Consider the following 23,207-nt stretch of genomic DNA (forward strand, 5'->3'; position numbering starts at 1 on the left):
GAGGTACTCCCTCATCTCAAACTGTATAGCCCCTCTTGACCTTCACTTTGCATGAAGCCTCATTTTCTGCATGTGGCAAGTATCACCTTTCTCTGTTTTTTTCATTGTCCAGTGGATAACAAAGGGTTAAATCATGAAGTGAATGCAGTACGAGTCTCGACCAGAGTGTATGTGGGTCCTGCACAGGAGAAGGTTCACAGGAAATTCTTGCCAACTTCAAGGACATTGATGACTTAAAGGGATTCTTTGGGAATCGAGGACCCTTTTCCTTTAGTGTCTCCCAACAATCATTCATTCTGGGTTATAACAGAAGAGTTGGTGGTAACCAGCAAAGATGTTGGGATTTCTCTCAGAAAGCGGAAAGTGGTCCGTCTCCTGCTGGGTCAACAAGCTCATGTTGAAACTCCAACCGGAGATTGCATGGGAGGAGCGAATCAGCAAACTTCATGGGCGACAGCAGAAGAGGTGAGAGCTAAACACTGATTCTTTCCCTGTGCATGAGAGAGGGTCTGAAATCTTACAGTGTCTATAGTTTCAATTGCTGCTGGAAATGGGGCAAAGCTAGACACCAAATGCAGACAACTATCTGTGATAGCTCAATGGATGGTGGCCAAGCTCACATTTGGTAAATAGTGACACCTTTGGAGTCCAACCAGCAGTTTGTCTCCCTGAGTTCCCAGCAAAAGTCCTTACACAGTACATTGCTCTATTTCTAAATTGAAAAATCCTAGGTGAACTGATGACCGACATCCTGAGGTGGTGAGTAGTGATGGTCCAACGGTGAGTTTGTACCAAATTTGGGGCACTGCTTTGTTTGAAGGGCATTATCAAACTGAATGACTGCCCTAGGAGACTTTCAACATATATCTAGCAAGAGCTGTTCGCAATGTGAGTATGTTAGTGGAAGCCTTGCAACAGGGATATGTGTAATTAGGGGATGCATAATGGAAGGTTTTGTCATAGATGTTCTATAATGGGATGGTGTTCTATAATGGGATAACAGGATAACAGTGAAGCATGAGTATGTGTCATTATATAGGTACTGTATGTAATAGGATGGCTACCTGATATGGCAGGATGCATTGAGGGGTCCTAATAGGATAGTGTATGGTTGAAGCTTGTGTTAGGTGACATAAGAGCATAAGACCATTGAATCTATTTGCTCATGCCATTTGATTATGGCTGATTTGCTGATTTTCTGGTTTATTATCCCTCCCTTCATCTCCTGGTAACCTTTGATGTCCTTACTAAACAAGAACCTCTGCTTTCAATGTACTCTGTAACATAATTGTGTGCATGATGGGGGTGGGGGGGGGGAAGAAGGAGGTCCACACTTGAGGATACTGTACATTTGCTTTAGGGCAGTGTTTGTTCTTCAGTTGTCTTGTTTCCCTTTTGCTGCTGGCCCATGGCCTCACTCTGCCAAGCACATAGCTGATATTTAGCAGCCACCCATGTTACAAGAACTGATGGCCCAATCAGTGGAGGGAACAGGCCACAGTGGTGAATCCATGGGCATTCAGGCTCATTCTGACAGCCCAAGCAATGGCAGGAGCAGGCCACATCAATGAGGTTTCTTGCGGGTTGGCGGCGCTTGTTTAAAAGTACAGAAGGGATAAGTGGGGTGGCCATTGTTGGGAGTAGGCCAGTGGTGAGAGTAGGTGTCAGGCTTTGGCCCTAAGGAGGCTTCAGCTCGAAAGAGGCATTACCTCTGGGTAAGTTTATGTTAAGATTCCCTTTTTTTTCTCTTACTGTACCTAGTATAGTAAATAGTATAGTAAACCATTTAGCAGCTTAATGTTCCAAGGTTCCGATGTTTCAGACGTGATAGAGGCTGAGGGATGAAAGGACTAGCATTGCTAGTCAGGGAAAATGTTACAGGCAGGACAAATTAGAGGGCTTGTCTATCAAGGCCATATGGGTGGAGCTGAGAAACAGGTGTTACGTTCCCCAGTAACCGGGTGACTTATCAGTAAAGATAGATGGGTCCACTGAAGTCTGATACTACTATTTTCAAACGTTTTTATTTATAAAGGGGCACAAACGCATGGTTAATACAAAACATTCAGATCATGTACGTCGTCACAACTCAATCTAAAGCACAGGTATAGTAATAATCAATCAGAAATAAGCTCTACAGTTGTCTAGGGGTAATGTAGATATATATTGTTTGCTGGATATCTAAAAGTCTTTGCGGTCACTGCAGTTCCACCAGCTGCCGTTGTCGTGGTGTCGCGTTGGTGCACTTTTCTTAGAAAGAGAGAGAGAGAATGAAACATTTACCCGACAGGTTTTCCAACTTGTAGGAGGTAGTCGGAAGTCTCGTTGGGGAATGGACTCTCATCTATGGCTTCCCCTGTAGCTAGGCTGTTCTTCCGTGGTGAGGTTGCCAATCCCAGGCAAGGAAAAGACGCACACGAACCCCACCACCGGCTGTCGCTCTCAAAACGCTGTCGCAAGAATTCTCGCGTATCTTCTGGTGCGTCTGGCGCCCCGCCTCGGCAGCCCACCTTTTATCTGGACTGCCAGGGTTGTAGATGTCCATCAGGGTGGGGGGGGGGGGCGAGGCAATCCTTCCCCCATCACACATTGCCCTGAGATTTTGCACGTAGGCCAGTTCCTTATCCCACAAAGGTGTCTCCCAAGACAATGGCTATGTCCGAGGCTTTTGTCTTGTTGAGCAACCAGCCCACTTTGCCCGAGGGCTTTACACGTGGTCTTCATGAGACAATAGCCAGAGTCGCTTTATTCTGCTTCCCGGGGGTACGTGGTCTTCAGCACGTCTCCCTCTCTCTCTTGGGTCATTTGACCCCCCCTTGACTAGGGCTCTTGCGAATCTCACAAAGGAGGGGGCTGGGGTCATAACACAGGAAAGGTATGACCACATTAATGGAGTTGTATTATAGACCACCCAATAGTCAGTGAGAATTGGAGGAGCAAATCTGCAGAGAGATAACAGACAACTGCAGGAGACAGAAAGTTGTGATAGTAGGGGATTTTAATTTTCCACATATTGATTGTGACTCCCATACTGTTAAAGGTCTAGATGAGTTAGAGCTTGTAAAATGTGTTCAGGAAAGCTTTCTAAATCAATATATAGAGGTACCGACTAGAGAGGATACGATATTAGATCTCCAATTAGGAAACAAGTTAGGACTGGTGATGGAAGTGTGTGTAGGGGAACACTTTGGTTCCAGTGATCATAAAACCATTAGTTTCAACTTGATCATGGATAAAGATAGATCTGGTCCTCGGGTTGAGGATCTAAACTGGAAAAAGGTCAAATTTGAAGAAATGAGAAAGGATCTAAAAAGCATGGATTGGGACAGGTTGTTCTCTGGCAAGGATGTCGTTGGTAAGTGGAAGGCCTTCAAAGGAGAAATTTTGAGAGTGCAGAGTTTGTATGTTCCTGTCAGGATTAAAGGCAAAGTGAATAAGAATAAGGAACCTTGGTTCTCTAGGGATGTTGGAACACTGATAAAGAAGAAGAGAGAAATGTATGACATGTATAGGAAACGGAGCAAATAAGGTACTTGAGGGTATAAAAAGTGCAAAAAATACTTAAAAAAGAAATCAGGAGGGCTTAAAGAAGACATCAGGTAGCTTTGGCAGTTAAGGTGAAGGATAATCCAAAGAGCTTCTACAGGTATATTAAGACCAAAAGGATAGTAAGGGATAAAATTAGTCCTCTTGAAGATCAGAGTGGTCGGCTATGTATGGAACCAAAAGAAATGGGGGAGATCTTACGTGGGATTTTTGCGTCTGTATTTACTAAGGAAAATGGCATGGAGTCAATGGAAATAAGGCAAGCAAGCAGTGAGGTCATGGAACCTATACAGATTGAAGAGGAGGAGATGCTTGCTATCTTGAGGCAAGTCAGAGCAGATAAATCCCCAGGACCTGACAGGGTATTCCCTTGGACCTTGAAGGAGACTAGTGTTGAAATTGCAAGGGCCCTGGCAGATATATTTAAAATGTCGGTATCTACGGGTGAGGTGCCGGAGGATTGGAGGAGAGCTCATGTTGTTCCGTTGTTTAAAAAAGGCTCAAAATGTAATCCGGGAAATTATAGGCTGGTAAGTTTGACGTCCGTAGTAGGTAAATTATTGGAAGGAGTACTAAGAGATAGGATCTACAAGTATTTGGATGGACAGGGACTTATCAGGGAGAGTCAACACAGCTTTGTGCATGGTAGGTCATGTTTAACAAATCGATTAGAGTTTTTCGAGGAGGTTACAAGGAAAGTGGATGAAGGGAAGGCAGTGGATGTTGTCTACATGGATTTCAGTAAGGCCTTTGACAAGGTCCTGCATGCGAGGTTAGTTAGGAAGATTCAGCCGCTAGGTATACATGGTGAGGTAGTAAATTGGATTAGGCAGTGGGTCAGTGGGAGAAGTCAGAGAATGGTAGTGGAGGATTGCTTCACTGAGTGGAGGCCTGTTACTAGTGGTGTGCCACAGGGATCAGTGCTGGGTCCATTGTTATTTGTCATCTATATTAAATGATCTGGATGATAATGTGGTAAATTGAATCAGCAAATTTGCTGATGATACAAAGATTGGAGGTGTAGTGGACAGTGAGGAAGGTTTTCAAAGCTTGCAGAGGGATTTGGACCAGCTGGAAAAATGGGCTGAAAAATGGCAGATGGAGTTTAATACAGACAAGTGTGAGGTATTGCACTTAGGAAGGAAAAACCAAGGTAGAACATACAAGGTAAATGGTAGGGCACTGAGGAGTGCAGTAGAATAGAGGGATCTAGGAATACAGATACAAAATTCCCTAAAAGTGGTGTCACAGGTAGATAGGGTAGTAAATAGAGCTTTTGCTACATTGGCTTCTATAAATCAAAGTATTGAGTATAAGAGTTGGAATGTTATGGTGAGGTTGTATAAGGCATTGGTGAGGCTGAATTTGGAGTATTGTGTGCAGTTTTGGTCACCGAATTACAGGAAGGATATTAATGAGGTTGAAAAAGTGCAGAGAAGGTTTACAAGGATGTTGCCAGGTCTTGAGAAACTGAGTTACAGAGAAAGGTTGAATAGGTTAGATCTTTATTCTCTGGAGTGTAGAAGAATGAGGAGAGACTTGATAGAGATATATAAAATTATGATGGGTATAGATAGAGTGAATGAAAGCAGGCTCTTTCCACTGAGGCTGGGGAGAAAAAAACCAGAGGACATGGGTTAAGGGTGAAGGGGGAAAAGTTTAAAGGGAACATTGGGGGAGGGGGTGCTTCTTCACACAGAAAGTGGTGGGAGTGTGGAATGAGCTGCCAGATGAAGTTGTAAGTGCGGGCTCACTTTTAACATTTAAGAAAAACTTGGACAGGTACCTGGATAAGAGGTGTATGGAGGGATATGGGCCAAGGTGCAGGTCAGTGGGACTAGGCAGAAAAATGGTTTGGCACAGCCAAGAAGGGCCAAAAGGCCTGTTTCTGTGCTGTAATGTTCTATGATTCTATGGTTCTAAATGGCTGTTGTGTGTTCTTCATGCCATATGTTAGAGTCTCCCAGGGAACTACATCTGTGTGAAGTGCATCTAGCTGCAGCTCCTTGAAGACCGTGTTAGGGATCTGGAGCAGGAGTGGGATGACCTTCAGCCTGTACGGGAGAGTGAGAGATAATCAATCAGAGTTACAGGGAAGTCACCCCGAAGTTGCAGGAGGCTGGGTGACTGTTAGGAGAAAGAGTAATATAACTAGGCAGTTAGCACAGAGCAACCCGTGGCCATTCCTTTCAATAATAAGTGTATCGTTTTGGATACTGTTGTGGGAGATGACATTCCAGGAACTGCCATGGAGACCAAATTACTGGCATAAGTCCGTGGTGCAAAAGGGAAAGAGGGAGAAGAGGGAAGTGATAGTGATAGGAGACCCAACATTCAAGGAGCAGACAGGAGATTCTGTGGATGTGAAGAGGACACCTGGGTGGTATGCTGCCTCCAAGGTGTCAGGGTCAGGGGTGTCTTGGATTGTGTCCTCAATATTTTGAGGAGGGAGGGTGAGCAGCCAAATGTCTTGGTATCACTGACATAGGAAGGAAAAGCAAAGAAATCCTGAAAGATTTCTGAAAGGCAGAAAGCTGAGAAGCAGGATCTTCCGCATAGTAATTTCTGGATTGCTGCCTGTGCTATGTGCCAGTAAGGGTAGAAGCAGGATGGTTTAGCAGATTAATGAGTGGCCTAGAAGCTGGTGCAGGGGGCAGGGCTTCAGGTTCTTGGATCATTGGGATCTCTTCTGTGGGAGGTATGACCTGTTCAAAAGTGATGGGTTGTACCTGAATCCAAGGGGGACCAATATTCTTGTGGGCAGGTTTGTTTGACCTGTTGGGAGGGTTTAAACTAATCTGGCTGGGGGGTGGGAACCAGAATGTAAGGACCTGGATAGGATAGATGGTAACAAAGCAAAGATAGCAAGCAGTCAGACTGTCAGGAAGGGCAGGCAGATGATAGGAGATAATTGCAGCCAGCATGATGAATATCAGTGCATTCGGCATGCAGAATCAAAAAGCTAGCAAATACAGTATTCAAAGTGTTGTATCTCACTGCACGGAGTATAACAAATAACAAATTGCTGCACTATTACAAATTGTCATGTTTGTAGTTGTGGCTATCACTGAATCCTGGCTGAAGGATGGTTGTAGTGGAGCTAAATGTTCATGGTTACATGTATCTGAGGGATAGGAGGGTAAGCAGAAGGGGTGTTCTGGCTCCGCTGGTAAAGAATGGAATTAAATCAGTAGAAAGATGTGACATAAGATCAGAAGATATTGAATCCTTGTGGGTTGAGTTAAGAAACTGCAAGAGTAGAAGGACTCTGATGGCAGTTATATACAGGGCTCGCAACAGAAGTTGGGATGTGGACCACTGATTACAACAGGAAATGGAAAGGCATGTCAAAAGGGCAATGTTATGATCGTCATGGGAGATTTCAATATGCAGATCGATTGGGAAAATCAGACTGGAAATAGATCCCAAGAGAGTGAGTTTTTTGAATGCCTAAGAGATGGCTTTTTAGAGCAGTTTGTCATTGATCCTTCTAGGGGAGTAGTTATATTGGACTGGGTGATTAGGGAGCTTAATGTAAAAGAAACCTTAGGAGGCAGTGATCACAATATGATGGAGTTCAACTTGAAATTTGATAGGGAGAAAGTAAAGTTTGATGTAGCAGTATTTCAGTTGAGTAAAAGAAATTATAAAAAATAAAAATAAAGGCCAAAATAAATTGGAAGGAGATGTTGGCAGGGGTGACATCAGAATAGCAATGGCATGAGTTTCTGGCAAAAATGAGAAAGGTGCAGAATAGATGTATTCCAAGAATGAAGAAATAGTGAAATGGCAAAATAGTACAACTGTGGCTAACAAGGGAAGTCAAAGCTAATGTAAAAGCAAAAGATAGGGCATACAGCAAAGCAAAAATCAGTGAGAAGATTTAGGACTGGGAAGCTTTTAAAAACCTACAGAAAGCAACTAAAATTCATTAGGAGGGAAAAGATGAAATATGAAAAGCAAGCTAGCAAACAATATTGAAGTGGATAGTAAAAGCTTTTTCAAATATGTAAAAAAAAAAGAGATGAGAGTGGATAAAGGACTGCTAGAAAATGAGGCTGGAGAAGTAATAATGGGGGACAAGGAGATGGCAGATGAACTAACTGAGTATTTTGCATCCTTCTTTACAGTGGAAGACATTAGCAGTGTGCCAGATGTTGAAGGGTGTGAGGGAAGAGAAGTGAGTGCAGTTACTATTACAAGGGAGAAGGTGCTCAAAAAGCTGAAAGACCTAAGGGTACATAAGTCACCTGGACCAGAAGAACTTCACCCTAGGGTTCTGAAAGAGGTAGCAGTAGAGATTGTGGAGGTAATAGTAATAATCTTTCAAAAATCATTGGACACTGGCATTGTGCCAGAGGACTGAAAAATTGCAAATGTCACTCCATTTTTTAAGAAAGGAGGAAGGCAGCAGAAAGGAAAGTATAGACCAGTTAGCGTGACCTCAGTGGTTGGGAAGATATTGGAGTCAATTGTTAAGGATGAGGTTATGGAATACTTGGTAACACAGGACAAGATAAGAAAAAGTCAGCATGGTTTCTTTAAGGGAAAATCTTGCCTGACGAACCTGTTGGAATTCTTTGAGGCGATTACGAGTAGGATAGATAGAACATAGGACATAGAATAGTACAGCACAGTACAGGCCCTTCAGCCCACAATGTTGTGCCAACCCTTAAACCCTGCCTTCCATATAACCCCCACCTTAAATTCCTCCAGATAAAGGGAAAGAAGTGAGTTGTACATTTAGACTTTCAGAAAGCCTTTGACTAGGTGCCACAAATGAGTCTGCTTACTAAGTTTAGAGCCCATGGTATTACAGGAAAGTTGCTGGCATGGTCAGAGCATTGGCTGATCAGTAGGAGGCAGCGAATGGGAATAAAAGATTCCTTTTCTGGTTGGCTGCCAGTGAATAGTGGTGTTCCGTAGGATTCAGTGTTGGGACTGCTTTTTATGCTGTATATCAATGATTTAGTTGATGGAATAGATGGCTTTATTGGCAAGTTTGCAGATGATATGAAGATTGGTGGAGGGCTAGGTCATGTTGAGGAAATAGGTAGGCTGCAGAAGGACTTAGAAAGATTAGGAGAATGGGCAAGAAGTGGCAAATGAAATACAATGTTGAAAAATGCATGTTCATACATTTTGGTAGAAGAAATAAATGTGCAAACTAATTTCTAAATGGGGAGAAATCCAAAACTCTGAGAATCCCCTAAAGGTTAATCTGCAGGTAGAGTCTGTGGTGAGGAAGGCAAATGCAATGTTAGCATTCATTTCAAAAGGTCTAGAATACAAGAACAGGGATGTGATGCTGAGGCTTTATAAAGCATTGCTGAGGTCTCACCTTGAGTATTGTGAACAGTTTTGGTCTCCTCATCTAAGAAAAGCTTTGCTGCCATTGGAGAGGGTTCAGAGGAGGTTCAGAAGGATGGTTCTGGGACTGAAAGGGTTATAGTACGAGGAATGTTTGATAGCTCTGGGTCTGTACTCACTGGAATTTAGAAGATTGAGGGGGGAACTCATTGAAATCATTTGAATGTTGAAATACCTAGACAGAGTAGATATGGAAAGGGTGTTTACCATGGTGGGAGAGTTGAGGACAAGAGGGCACAGCCTCATGATAGAGGGGTGTCCACTTAAAACAGAGCTGTGGAGAAACCACTTTAGCCAGAGGATGGTGAATATTCTACTAAGAACCTATACTGTAGAAAAGATAACTCCTGTGGGAATAACATCCATAACTGCAATGAGCCCTTCTGGCTTGTACAGGGAGCTGGGGAGGACTGGGCTCCAAAGTTTCTAGAGCACATGAACTGATTAATTCAAGTACTCTAAAGGTTGAGTGGAACCCATGGAAATGCCAGTGTCCCAATAACCAAGAAGAATGGGTCTGTCAGGATCTATGGTGACTTTAAGCTCACTATTAACCCAGTACTGAAAGTAGATCAATATTTTCTGCCCAGGATAGAGGACATCTTCAGTAAAGTGGAGGCCTACAGATGGAGGTGGAAGAAGAGTCCAAAGAATTTCTCACCATAAACATTCACAATGGGCTCTATCATTATAGTAAGGCTTATTTTCGGAGTATCATCTAAACTCTCATTCTGGCAAAAAGCTAAGGACCAGGTGCTGTAAGGCTGCCCAGGCACTCAGTGTTACCTGGATAACAACATTGTTACTGGTAAGGAAGACAAGGAGCATTTCCAAAATCTCAAAAGACTGTGAAAAAAGTTAGAAGATTATGGGCTCAGAGCATGTTCACACAACAAGTGTGAATGTTTTAAACCAAGCATCACATATTGTGGTCACACCATTGATGCACAAGAATTACACAAGTGTGCTGAGAAATTTCAAGCAATGGTGGATACCACAAGACCAAAGGACGTGTCACAGTTGCAGTCCTTTTAAGGATTTGTCAATTACTACGGCAGGTTCCTGTTAAACCTGGCTACTGTGCTTCAGCACTTGAACTCAGTTCAGGAAGAAATGGCAATGGACAAAGCAGTGTGAGGCATCTAGCTTCAAAAAGGCGATGTTAGACACTGTACTCACACATTATGATCCGCATAATCTGGAGAAGCTTGCCTGTGACGCCTTGCCTTATGGCACAGATACAATTAGGTCACATGTTATGAATAATGGCAATGACTGCCCCATAGTCTTTGCATCATGTTGCCTTACCACTGCAGAGAAACATTACGCATATTGACAGGAAGGCCTTGAGTCTGGTTTGGGGTGTAAAACGTTTCAACCAGTACTTGTATGAGAGAGAGTTTACCCTCATTACTGATCATCAACCACTAGTGTTTATTTTCATTCCACAGAAGGATGCTTCATTAACAGTAGCAGCATGAATACAGAGATGGGCTCTGTTTCTTGAAGGACACAATTAAAAGAACAAATTCAGGAGGACAATTAATCATGGAAATGCTGGAGGATGTCCAGTTAACCCTTGGAAAACAAAATACCTGAAAAATTTACAAAAGAGGGCACTCTTCTTGACGTTTTCTCCCTAACACAAATTGAATTTCTCCCTATTACACCAGAGATGATCCAAATGGAAACTAGCAAAGACCCTATCTGTTTCAGGCCTACATGGTCACCCATAATGACTGAAATGTGCAGCAAAAATACCATTTCCCCCATTTTTATCACATTGGGATGAACTTGTCCTTGATGAAGGTCGTCTTATGTGGGAATTGAGAGTTGTATCATCCAAGTTGAGAGCTAAAGTGTTAGAGGAGCAACATGCTGGCCATTTAGGCATGGTCAAAATGAAGGCATTGGCTTGAAGCTTTGCCTGGTGGCCTGGGATAGATCAGCAGATAGAGCAGCTTGCCATGCACTGTTCGGGATGTCAACATGTGGAGATGATGTCAAGAGCAGTGCCTTTTCATCCCTGGGAATGGCCTGCATTGTCCTGCCCCAGAGACAACTCCAACAACCACCATGGAGGAGGCCCCAGAACTTGATATTGTTTCACAGCCACAAATCTCACCTGCCAAGCAGAGGGAACCCCCTTGTCGGGAAAGATATTATCCCAGAAGAGTAATAAAGCTTCCACAACAATTAAAATCTTTAGGTCTGAATGGGACAATTTAAAACCTACTATGCAGTAGATGTCTGTATAATAGTCGTATTATTTAGTATATTATGTAAGTAGTTGGGTTACATTCTCTATTGACATGGAGTTTATAGCTAAGCAGGGAGGAGTGTTTTATGTTTAATATTTTGGTAATTGTTGAGTAATATTGTAAGTATATTGTTTGATTAAGCATTGTTCATTTACGTAATTGATTGCAGGTTATCTGTAGAAGTTCATAAATGGCATACATCATCACACCACCACGTGATATATGCACACCTCACTTAAAGTAAAAACCTAATTTAGACTCACATTTCGGACTCTCTGTCTTTTCCTTTAAATTAGGTTTATACTTTGGAGTTATAAAACATAACAGTAGCCATGCCAGTTTCCAGCAGAGCAAATCCACCAATGCCATTCTCCCTCGTAACATTTCCCTACATCTTTGCAACATTTTCTGACCCAACACCCATCAACACTCCTTGGATTCTTTTGCCTCTTATTTGCACTGAGGGATAATTTACAGTGGAAAATTAACCTACCAGCATGTCTTTGTGCTGGTGGAGGAAACTTGAGCACACAGAGTAAACCGACACAGGAACAGTGGGATCATGCAAACTCCACAAAGAAAGCACCAGAGGTCAAGATTGAACCCTGAGGCAGCAGCTACCTGCTGCTTAGTCATTTTACTCAAAATTTAAAAGAAAGACTTGCAGTTAAAAGGGCATTCCATAAACTCTATTTGTTTTCACAAAACAGGACGGTACTCAAAATAGAGAGAAAATAGAGAGAAACTTCAGTGGATCGAGCAGCATCTGTGGGAGAAGGGAATTGTCAGTGTTGTGTTGAGTCCTAATGCAAGGTTTTGACCTCAGATATCGACAATTCCTATTACTGGAAGTTAGAGAAATCAATATTCGTGCCATCATTTTGGAGGCTACTCAAATGGAATATGAGATGTTTCTCTTCCAATCTGAGTTTGGCCTCAACATGCCATTACAGGTGGCCTTTCAGAATGAGTATCAGAATCAGGTTTATTATTACTGGCATGTGTTGTGATTAATTTAGCAGCAGCAGTTCAATGCAATACATAATATCAAAGAAGAGGAAAGAAAATAAGTAAATCAATTACATTGTACGTATATTGAATAGATTAAAAATAGTGCAACAATCCCCAGAAATAATACATATTAAAAAAATGAGGTAGTGTTCACAAGTTCAACGTCCATTTAGGAATCGGATGGCAGAGGGGAAGAAGCTGTTCCTGAATCGCTGAGTGTGTGCCTTCAGGCTGCTGTACCTCCTACCTGATGGTAACAGTGAGAAAAGGGCATGTTCTGGGTGCTGTAGGTCCTTAATAATGGACGCTGCCTTTCTGAGACACTGTTCCTTGAAGATGTCCTGGGTACTTTGTAGGCTGGTACCCAAAATGGAGCTGACTAAATTTACAACTCTATGCTGCTTCTTTCGGTCTTATGCAGTAGACCCCACCACCCCCCATACCAGTGATGCAGCCTGTCAGAATGCTCTCCACAGTACACCTATAGAAGTTTTTGAGTGTATTTGTTGACATGCCAAATCTTTTCAAACTCCTAATGAAGTAAAGTCGCTGTCTTACCTTCTTTATAACTGCATTGATGTGTTGGGACTAGGTTAGGTCCTCAGAGATCTTGACTCCCAGGAGCTTGAAACTGATCACTCTCTCTATTTCTGATCCCTCTGTGAGGGATTACCTTTCCTGAAGTCCACAATCAGCTTTTTTGTCTTACTGACACTGAGAGCAAAGTTTGACAGGCATTTCACAATGGGAATGGGAAATCAAATCGAAATGGATAGTCACTGGAAGATCCTGTCTTTTGCGATGGTCAGAGTGAAGGAGCTCGACAAAGATGTTTCCCAATCTGCATCGGGTCATGCTGATATAGGGGAGGCTGCAGTGTGAGCACCAGATATGGATGATTCCAACAGACTTGCAGGTGAAGTGTCACTTGGAAGAATGTTTAGGGCTCTGAATGCAGGGATAAATGCCAGGAGGGGAATCAGCAAGGAGGGAATAGTGAGCAAGCGAATCATGTAGAGAATGACTTCTATGAAAGTGGAGTGGGTAGGAGAAGGAAATATGTACCTAGGGGTAGGTTCCTTTTGTGGACAATGATGTGCTGAATATGATATTGACATGTCAGTTCATGGCTTCCTCTACTGTCGTAATGAGGCCAAAGTCAGATTGGAGGAGCAACACCCTATATTCCATCTGGGTAGCCTCCAACCTGATGGTATGAACATTTACATTCAGTGGTCACTTTGTTAAGTACACCTGCTTGTTAATGCAGGTGTACTTAATATTTAATCAGCCAATCAGGTGGCAGCAACTCAATGCATGAAAGCATACAGACGTGGTCAAGAAGTTCAGTTGTTGTCCAGATCAAACATCAGAATGTGGAAGAAATGTGATCTAAGTAACTTTGACTGTTGGTGCCAGATGGGTTAGATTTGAATATCTCAAACTGCTGATCTCCTGGGATTTTCACACACAACTGTCTCTAGAGTTTATAGAGAATGGTGCAAAAAAAGATAAAACATCCAATGAACAGTAGTTCCGAGGACAAAAACACATCAGAGAAGAATGGGTGGACTGGTTTAAGCTGATAGGAAGGTGACAGTAACTCAAGTAACCATGCATTACTTATTTTTTTACTGAGTTAAGTATTGTATGTAATTAGTTTTGCTACAACAAGTGTATGGGACATTGGAAAAAAGTTGAATTTCCCCATGGGGATGAATAAAGTATCTATCTATCTATCTATCTATCTTACAACAGTGGTGTGCAGAAGAGCATCTCTGAGTGCACAGCACATTGGACCTTGTTATGTGTCCTCTCTCATTGAAACGGAGACACTTCTTTCTCCCTTATTAGGGAGAGAGAGTGCCTGTGGTATGTTGAATACCGGGTGAATGAGCGGATGTATATTGTATACATTCCTCTGATATTAAATGTACCTTTGAAACCTTGGGCCTTGAAGTAGAATCACTAAAAGTTAACACACACATACAGGAGGTAATTAAGAAGCAAGAGCATAAGAGTACAGATGCCTTGCTGCAATTATAGGTGGCTTTCGTGAGGCCATACCTAGTATATTGTATACACTCCTACTCTTGCTAGCCAAGGAAGGACAGATCTGCAGCAAAGGGTTGATAGTTTTATTCTTAAGAAGGCAAATTTGTTTTATGAAGACAGTAAGTAAATTGGGTCTCTGGTATTTCACTAGCAGGGCTGTCTACCTGGGGTCATAATCTTATAACAAGGGGTCATCCATTCAAAAGTTCAAAAGGTTCAAAGGTTCATTTTATTGCTAAAGTCTGCATATACAATGCAACTCTGATATTTATATTCTCTAGATAGCCATGAAATACAGAAAAGAGAAAGGACAGACCACTCCCCACACAAAAAGGAAAAAGAAACAAAATTTGCAAGCCTCAATTTCCCCTCCCATGCACAAAAGCTAATAGATCACATGGAAAATGGTGGCTAGAACATCAAACCCTAAACCCCAATCCCCTCCCTTGCAAAAAAACAGACAATAACATCAAACTCCTAACCCTCTCTCACAGAAATGAACAGTGACAACAGCACCAAACCCCAAGTCTCCTTTCTCACAGAAAAGAACAGCAACAACAATATGAAACCCCCAACACATACACACAAAAAAGATTGCCCAAGCATAACCCAAATCCTCAACCCCTCCCTCTCAAAAAACTAACATATTGCCCACTCAGACCCCAGCCCACCAATTGACAACAAGAAAGAAATCACAGAAAACAGCAGGAGAGCAATATAAACTACAGTCCAATAATTACATAAATCTTAGAATTTCAAAAATATCCTCCTGTCAGAATTGAACTCAGTCCTTCTGTGAAGAACAAGCTGACCTGCAGCCTTCTGAACGCCACTGACCAAGCTATCAACCTGTCAACCCGTGGCCTCTGTGGTGAGCAACTGCTGACCTCCTTCATAATTGCCTCAATGCTTCAATCTTTCTCAGCGCCTCAAAATGGAGTTAATCATGGCCCCCACCCTGTCTCTGGTCTTCTCAATGAGGAGCTCTCGGTCCTCTCCAGGGCCAGCAGAGTGTTAGATCATTCAATCAAACTCCAAACTGCACATCACAGACTCCAACAGTTTCCAAAATGCGATCAAGACCAAAAGAACAAGCAGATGGTGGAGAAAAAGTGAAACAATTGAAGACAGTAGCTGGAAGATGTCGCCTGGAATTGTTCACTGGCGCCATCTTGACCAGACCTCCTTTGCCATTTTGAATTGTGAGTTGTGAAGAAAGTTCTTAGCACAGTGGGTAGTAAGCCTTTTGAACTTTCTGCTCTAGAGGGCTATAGGAGCTTCGTTGCTGAATGTATTCAAGATGAAGATTGATAGCTTGCTAGACATAAAGAGGACTGAAGGACAGGTAGTTAGTGCAGAAAAGCGGTGCTGAATGGTGGAGTAGGTATGAGGGAACCAAATGGCGTGTTCCTGCCTCTGTTTCTCATGTTCCAAAGTCTTCACTGTGCCATTTTCTCCCCTTAGGATCACTGAGACACCTCTGTTTTCAGCTGCAAGAGTAAATGATGTGAGCGCCATTAAAAAACTCTTGGAGTCACCAACTGTGGATCCTTTTGAGAAAGGTGAGAGCCTGTAATTTATTATGTAGAAAGAGAATTCCTAAGCATTTTCTACACTGTTCTAAGTGTTGACTTTATATTACTCCATTAGCATTTGAATAACTGAGCATTCAGAAGGCTTAGCAAATCTACACCATGGACTGACTAAAGGAGTGGAAATGCAAGTCTTTGATGGTTTGAAGAGTCATTCTACCAAGTTCCACTTCCATTTTACTGAATTATTAGACAGGATTACAAGTTGCAGGATCAGCCCCACCAGCAACTATTAGTTGTTAAGGCTGGAGCTCTGGAAATGCTTCCTTGAGCTTTGCCTTTCTACTTCCCTTCCTGATGCCTTAAGCTGCAATATTTGTTTTGTTCTTTGGCTTGAACAGTCTCTATAAAATTCTCCTAACATTCTAGCAACATTAAACTATATTATCTGATAATCAAAGGATATTGAAGTGCAGCAATTGGGTTTTGAACTTGGACCATGCCTTCACCTGGGGGGAGGGTGAAATTTCAGTGCCAGGGATTTCCCAAGCCAGTGGGAGATTTGAGATCAAGCAAGTAGTGGTCATTGATCTATGCCACATCTCCAGATTGCAGCGTTATCAAAATGATCAGTTTTTCATTTTATGAAAAAAAAACTGATCATTGTGCTTGAGTAGGGGCAGCAAGCAATATGGGCATATATGTTTATCAGACTTGAGGATCTTCTGAAATTTCAAGGAGTAATAGTTTGCGCAGGTACAGTTCAGTGTGGTCTTCACATGAACCGCCCCAAGAATAATAGAAAAACAGAAAAGGCTCTCACATTCCGAAATGTGTGTGATTATCCTCTTGGTCAGTTGATTCTATGCACATTGGAAGATTGTATGACTTTCATTCCACACTATCCCCTGTGCTCACCTTTTTCAGCTGTCATACCAGTCTGACGGATGACTGTTGAGACCTCTAATGTTGCCTGGAATGAAAATAGAAAATGCTGGAAATCCTTAGAAGGCTAAGTAGTGTCTGTAAAGACAGAAATAGAGTCAACATTTCAGATCAGTAGCCTTTCAGCAGAAGTAAGAAAAGTCAGAAAGTCAATATTTCAGTGTGAAAAAGATGAAGAGGACTTTGGAGAACAAAGGGAACATCTTTGGTTGGGTAGAGACCAAAGATATAGATGGTGTTAGAGTTGCCTGAGAGAGACAAGTCTTATTGGTCATTGAAAGATATGGCATGGATCGGCCTTTCAGCCCACTACGTCTGTGCAGACCATCAACTTGTACTATTCCACTATCCTACATTAATCACACATTATTTTTTTTTCTTGTTATTTGTAACTGATCTGTCTGGACAACTTCTTCAAGAGTACCAATTTTGACGCTTGCTAACCATTTGCTCTTAATATGTCTATATTATGTCCTTGAGATTATTTTTCACCTTGTCTGCTACCTCATGATGCCTATACTTGCTATGCACTTCCTTCTTCTTCTTAACCAGGGCCTTAATATCTGTCAAAAACCAAGGTTCCCAAACCTATTAGCCTTGCCTTTTATTCTGACTTTATTTCTGATACACTCTGTACTCTCAGAATTAGACTTTTGCAAGCCTGCCACTTCTCAAGCATCATTTTGCCAGAACAGAACCTATCCCAATCCACACCTACCAGATCTCTTCTAAAGCCATCAAAATTGGCCGTTCTCCAATTGAGAATCTCAACTTGCAGACCAATTCTATCCTTCTTCATTATTATATTGAAACAGATGGAATTAATATCACTTGAATCAAAGTGTTCCCTAAACATACATCTGTCCCCTGTACTGTCTCATTCACTAAGAGGAGATCCAGTATTGCACCCTCTCTAGTTAGGAACTCTACATATTGATTAAGGAAACTTTCCTGATTACACTTGACAAACGCTATCCCATCCAATCCTTATACAGTACAATATGAGCGACCTAGTCAATATGTGGAAAGTTGAAATCTCCTATTATCACAACCTTGTTTTTCTTGTAATTGTCTGCTATCTCTCTACAAATTTGCTCCTCTAAATCCTGATATTGGGATGTTTGTAATATATTCCCATTAATTGGTCATCTTTTCATATTCCTAAGTTCCACCCACATTACTTCTGTAGATGAGTCCACTAGTATTTCCTCCCTGAGTGCTGCTGTGACATTTTCCCCAGTTAGTAATGTCACCCCTGCTCTTTTATTATGTCTAAAACAATGGAACCCCAAAACACTGAGCTGCCAATTCTGCCCCTCCCCTTGCACTAAGTCTCACTAATGGCTAAAACATGTAATTCCATGTGTTCATCCATGCTCTGAGTTCATTACTGTACCCACAATATGGCTTGCATTAAAATATAAGCAACTCAGAACATTAGCCAAAGTTCAAAGTACAATTATTACCAAAGTACAACCTTCAGATTCATCTCCTTACAGACAGCCACAAAACAAAGAAATCCAAAAGCAGGGATGTGATGTGAGGTTTTATAAGACATTGATGAGGCCTCACCTTGAGTATTGTGTACAGTTTTGGGCTCCTCATCTTAGAAGAGATGTCATAGCATTGGAGAGGGTCCAGAGGAGGTTCACAAGGATGATTCCAGGAATGAGGGGGTTATCATATGAGCAACGTTTGATGGCTCTGGGTCTGTACTCGCTGGAATTAAGAAGGATGGGGGGGGGGATCTCATTGAAAGCCTTTGAAGGCCTTTTGAATGTTGAAAGGCCTAGACAGACTAGATGTGGGAAAGGATGTTTCCCACAGTGAGAGAGTCTAGTACAAGACAGCACAGTCTCAGGATAGAGGGGCATCCATTCAAAACAGAGATGTGGAGAAATTTCTTTAGCCAGGGATGGTAAATTTGTGGAATTTGTTGCCATGTGCAGCTGTGGAGGCCAGGTCGTTGAGTGTATTTAAAGCAGAGCTTGATAGGTTCTTGTTTGAACATGGCACCAAAGATTATGGGGAGAAGGCTGGGTAATGGGGTTGAGGAGGAGAAAAAAAAAGGATCAGCCATGATTGGAGCAGACTCGATGGTCAAATGGCCAAATTCTGCTCCTATGTCTTATGGTATTATGGTCATATAACCCATTAAAAAAAGATCAACAAACACCCAAGATGCAGAGAGTGAACAAAAATAAAACAAATCATGCAAACGATAAACACCATACTCAGCATTTCAGTTTCTACTTTCCCCATGGCCACTCCACTTTCTGATGTATCACTCTGGTTCCTATCTACCTGCAAATCTAGCTTAAACCCACAGAGCAGCATTAGTAAAACTTTTCCCAAGGATAGTGGTCTGGTTCCAGTCCAGGTGCAAGCCATTAAGTTTGTGCAAGTCCCACCTTTCCTGGAAGAGAGCCCAGAGGCCCAAAGCGCTGAATCCCCCTTTACTCCACCATCTCCTTAGACATGTAACTTCAATACCTTCCTATCTCTGGTCTTACAAACATGTGGCACTGGTAGAAGTCCTCAGATCACTACCCTGTAAGTTCTGTCCTTTAACTTGGCAGCTAATTCCCTGAAATCACTTTGCAGGACCTCGTCATCCTTCCTGCCTATGTCATTGTTACTAATGTAAACAATCTCTGGCTGCTCACTCTCCCCCTTAAGGATTCTATGGACTTGATCCGAGACACATTTCACCCTGGCACCTGTGAAGCAATGTATCATCTGGGAGTCTCATTGTTGCCATAGAATCTCCTGTTCTTCCCTTTAACCGGTGAATCCCCTATCACCACTGCTCATCTCTTCTATCCCCTTTCCTTTTGAGCCACAGAACCATATTCAGTGCCAGAGACCTGACTACTCTGGGTTTCCTCTGCTAGGTGTCTCTTACCCCCCGAAGTACCCAAAACAATGTACTTGTTATTGAGGTGAACAGTGGTAGAGGAACCCTTTCCCTCTCCTGGTGGTCACCCAGTTACCCATGTCCTGCAACTGAGAAATAACTGCTTCCCTATAATTCTTGTCAATCAACCCCTCAACTCCAGAATGATCATCCAGTTCCAGCTCCAGTTCCCTATTGCGGTCTGTAATGAACTGCAGTGGGTAGCGTGTGGAGAGATGTCTCTATCAAAGGAGGTGTAAGGTGTTACTTCCCTCTGCTAGTCTGCAGGTCACCCTTGGACAAGGTGTAGCACCTGCTTAGCCCCCTCAGTCTGGGTCATGTGAAGCCTTGAGAGCAGGTGGTGGATGGTCTTATGAGCAGCTGGTGCATTTCACAAGTCCTGGTTATGTGACCACTGACGCCAGGCAGACAATCTCTGAAGAGTATTGATAATGGCTGGGGTCACCTGTCTTGTAAAGATACTATCCAGAAAAAGGCAATGGAAAACCACTTTTGTAGAAAAACTTGCCAAGAACAATAATGGTCATGATCAGTGCACTAGTGCTGCAGAATCAAAAAGGGTAGCATATACAGCACTCAAGGTGTTATATCTCAATGCATGGAGTATAACAAATGAGGTGGATAATCTTGTTGCACTATTAAAAATTGTCAGGTATGATGTTGTGGTCATGGTTGAAACATGGTTGTAGCTGAGAGCTAAACAGAATAAAGTGTGTATGGAACTGGAGGAGATGGCGGGGAACTTAATGAATACTTTGCTTCAGTATTCACTACGGAAAAGGATCTTGGCGATTGTAGGGATGACTTGCAGCAGAATGAAAAGCTTGAGCATGTAGATATTAAAGAAGGGGATGTGCTGGAGCTTTTCGAAAGCATCAAGTTGGATAAGTCACTGGGACCGTACTGGATGTACCCCAGGCTACTGTGAGAAGCGAGGGAAGTGATTGCTGAGCGTCTGGCGATGAACTTTGCATCATCAAAGAGGACAGGAGAGGTTCCAAAGGATTGGAGGGTTGTGGATGTTGTTCCCTTATTCAAGAAAGGGAGTAGGGATAGCCCAGGAAATTATAGACCAGTGAGTCTTACTTCAGTGTTTGGTAAGTTGATGGAGAAGATCCCGAGAGGCAGGATTTATGAACATTTGGAGAGGCATAATATGATTAGAAATAGTCAGCATGGCTTTGTCAAAGGTAGGTCATGCCTTACGAGCCTGATTGAATTTTTTGAGGATGTGACTAAACACATTGATAAAGGTAGAGCTGTAGATGTAGTGTATATGGATTTTAGCAAGGCATTTGATAAGGTACCCCATGCAAGGCTTATTGAGAAAGTAAGGACGCATGGGATCCAAGAGGACATTGCTTTGTGGATCCAGAACTGGCTTGCCCACAGAAGTCAAAGAGTGGTTGTAGACAGGTCATATTTGCATGGAGCCGGTGACCAGTGGTGTGCCTCAGGGATTTGTTCTGGGACCCCTTCTCTTTGTGATTTTTATAAATGACTTGGATGAGGAAGTGGAGGGATGGGTTAGTAAATTTGCCGATGACACAAAGGTTGGGGGTGTTGTGGATATTGTGGAGGGCTGTCAGAGATTACAGTGGGACATTGATAGGATGCAAAACTGGGCTGAGAAGTGGCAGATGGAGTTCAACCCAGATAAGTGTGAGGTGGTTCATTTTGGTCGGTCAAATATGATGGCAGAATATAGCATTAATAGTAAGACTCTTGGCAGTGTGGAGGATCAGAGGGATTTTGGGGTCCGAGTCCATAGGACACTAAAGCTGCTGCACAGCTTGACTGTGGTTAATAAGACATACAGTGCATTGGCCTTCATCAATCATGGGACTGAGTTTAAGAGCTGAGGAGTAATGTTGCAGCTATATAGGACCCTGGTCAGACCCCACTTGAAGTACTGTGCTCAGTTCTGGTCACCTCACTACAGGAAGTACGTGGAAACCATAGAAAGGGTGTAGAGGAGATTTACAAGGATGTTGCATGGATTGGGGAGCACACCTTATGAGAATAGGTTGAGTGAACTCGGCCTTTTCTCCTTGGAGCGATAGAGGATGAGAGGTGACCTGATAGAGGTATACAAGATAATGAGAGACATTGATCGTGTGGATAGTCAGAGGCTTTTTCCCAGGGCTGAAATGGCTAGCACGAGAGGGCATATTTTTAAGGTGCTTGAAAGATGGTATAGAGGAGATGTCAGGGGTAAGTTTTTTATGCAGAGAGTGGTGAGTGCATGAAATGGGCTGCCTGCGGTGGTGGTGAAGGTGGAAATGATAGGGTCTTTTAAGAAACTCCTGGATGAATACATGGAGCTTAGAAAAATAGAGGGCTATGTGTTAGCCTAGGTAGTTCTAAGGTTAGGCACATGTTAGGCACAGCTTTGTGGGCAGAAGGGCCTGTATTGTGCTGTAGGTTTTCTATGTTTCTATGTTTCTAAATGTCCAAGGTTACACATTGTATCGGAGGAATAGGAAGGTAGGCAAAGGGGGTGGTATGACTCTGCTGGTAAATAATTGAATCAAACCAGTAGAAAGATGTGACATAAGATCGGAAGATGTTGAATCCTTGTGAGTTGAGTTAAGAAACTGCAAGGTTAAAATGCAGTTTTAACTGGGATGTGGAGCAGAGATTACAATGAGAAATAGAAAAGTCGTACCAAAAGGGCAATGTTATGATAGTCATGGGAGATTTCAACAGACTAGTCGATTGGTAAAATCGATTGGTAATGGATGTCAAGAGAGTGAGTTTGTTGAATCCCCACAAAATGGCTTTTTAGAACAGTTTGTTATTGAGCCTACTAGAAGATCAGCTATACTGGATTAGATGTTATGTAATGAACTGGAGGTGATTAGGGAGCTTAAGGTAGAAGAACCTTTAGGAGGCTGTGATCACAATATGATTGAGTTCAACTTGCAATTTGATAGGGAGAAAGTAAAGTGGTATGAGAGCGGAGTTGGCCAAAGTAAATTGGAAAGAGATGCTGACAGGGATGGCATCAGAGCAGCAATGGCTTGAGTTTCTGGGAAAAAATGAAGAAAGTGCAGGATAAATATATTCTGAAAACAAATAAATACTCAGATGGCAAAATAGTATAACCATGGGTGACAAGGGAAGTCAAAGTTAATGTAAAAGCAAATGAGAGGGCATACAACAAAACAAAAATCAGCGAGAAGACGAGAAGATATAGGATTAGAAAGCTTTTAAAAATCTACAGACAGCAACTAAAAGGATTATTGGGAGGGAAAAGATGAAATATGAAAGAAAGCTAGTAAATAATATTGAAGTGGGTAGTAAAAGCTTTTTCAAGTATGTAAAAAATAAAAGAGAGATGAGAGTGGCTATGTAAATGCTAGAAAATGAGGCTGGAGAAGTAATAATGGGAGACAAGGAGATGGCAAATGAACTAAATGTGTATTTTACATCAGTCTTTACTGTGGAAGACACTAGCAGTGTGCTAGATGTTGAATGTATATGAGGGAAGAAAATTGAGTGCAGTTACTATTATAAGGGAGAAGGTGTTCAAAAAGCTGAAAGACCTCAGGGTACATAAGTCACCTG

General features: G+C 42.3%; 1 protein-coding gene across 2 annotated transcripts in view; it reads left to right on the forward strand.

The window, feature by feature from the left end:
* The first annotated feature begins 264 nt into the window (after positions 1–264).
* LOC140714946 (transient receptor potential cation channel subfamily V member 6-like) overlaps positions 265–23,207 on the forward strand; it is a 108,650-nt gene continuing 85,707 nt past the window's right edge. For both annotated transcript variants that reach the window (XM_073026636.1, XM_073026637.1), the window contains exons 1-2: positions 265–465; positions 15,708–15,805. In XM_073026636.1, the coding sequence (XP_072882737.1) occupies positions 335–465; positions 15,708–15,805 (229 nt within the window). In that variant the 5' untranslated portion in view covers positions 265–334. The remainder of the gene's footprint in view (positions 466–15,707; positions 15,806–23,207) is intronic.

This window comes from Hemitrygon akajei, chromosome 22, assembly GCF_048418815.1.
Source record: "Hemitrygon akajei chromosome 22, sHemAka1.3, whole genome shotgun sequence".
Lineage (NCBI taxonomy): Eukaryota > Metazoa > Chordata > Chondrichthyes > Myliobatiformes > Dasyatidae > Hemitrygon > Hemitrygon akajei.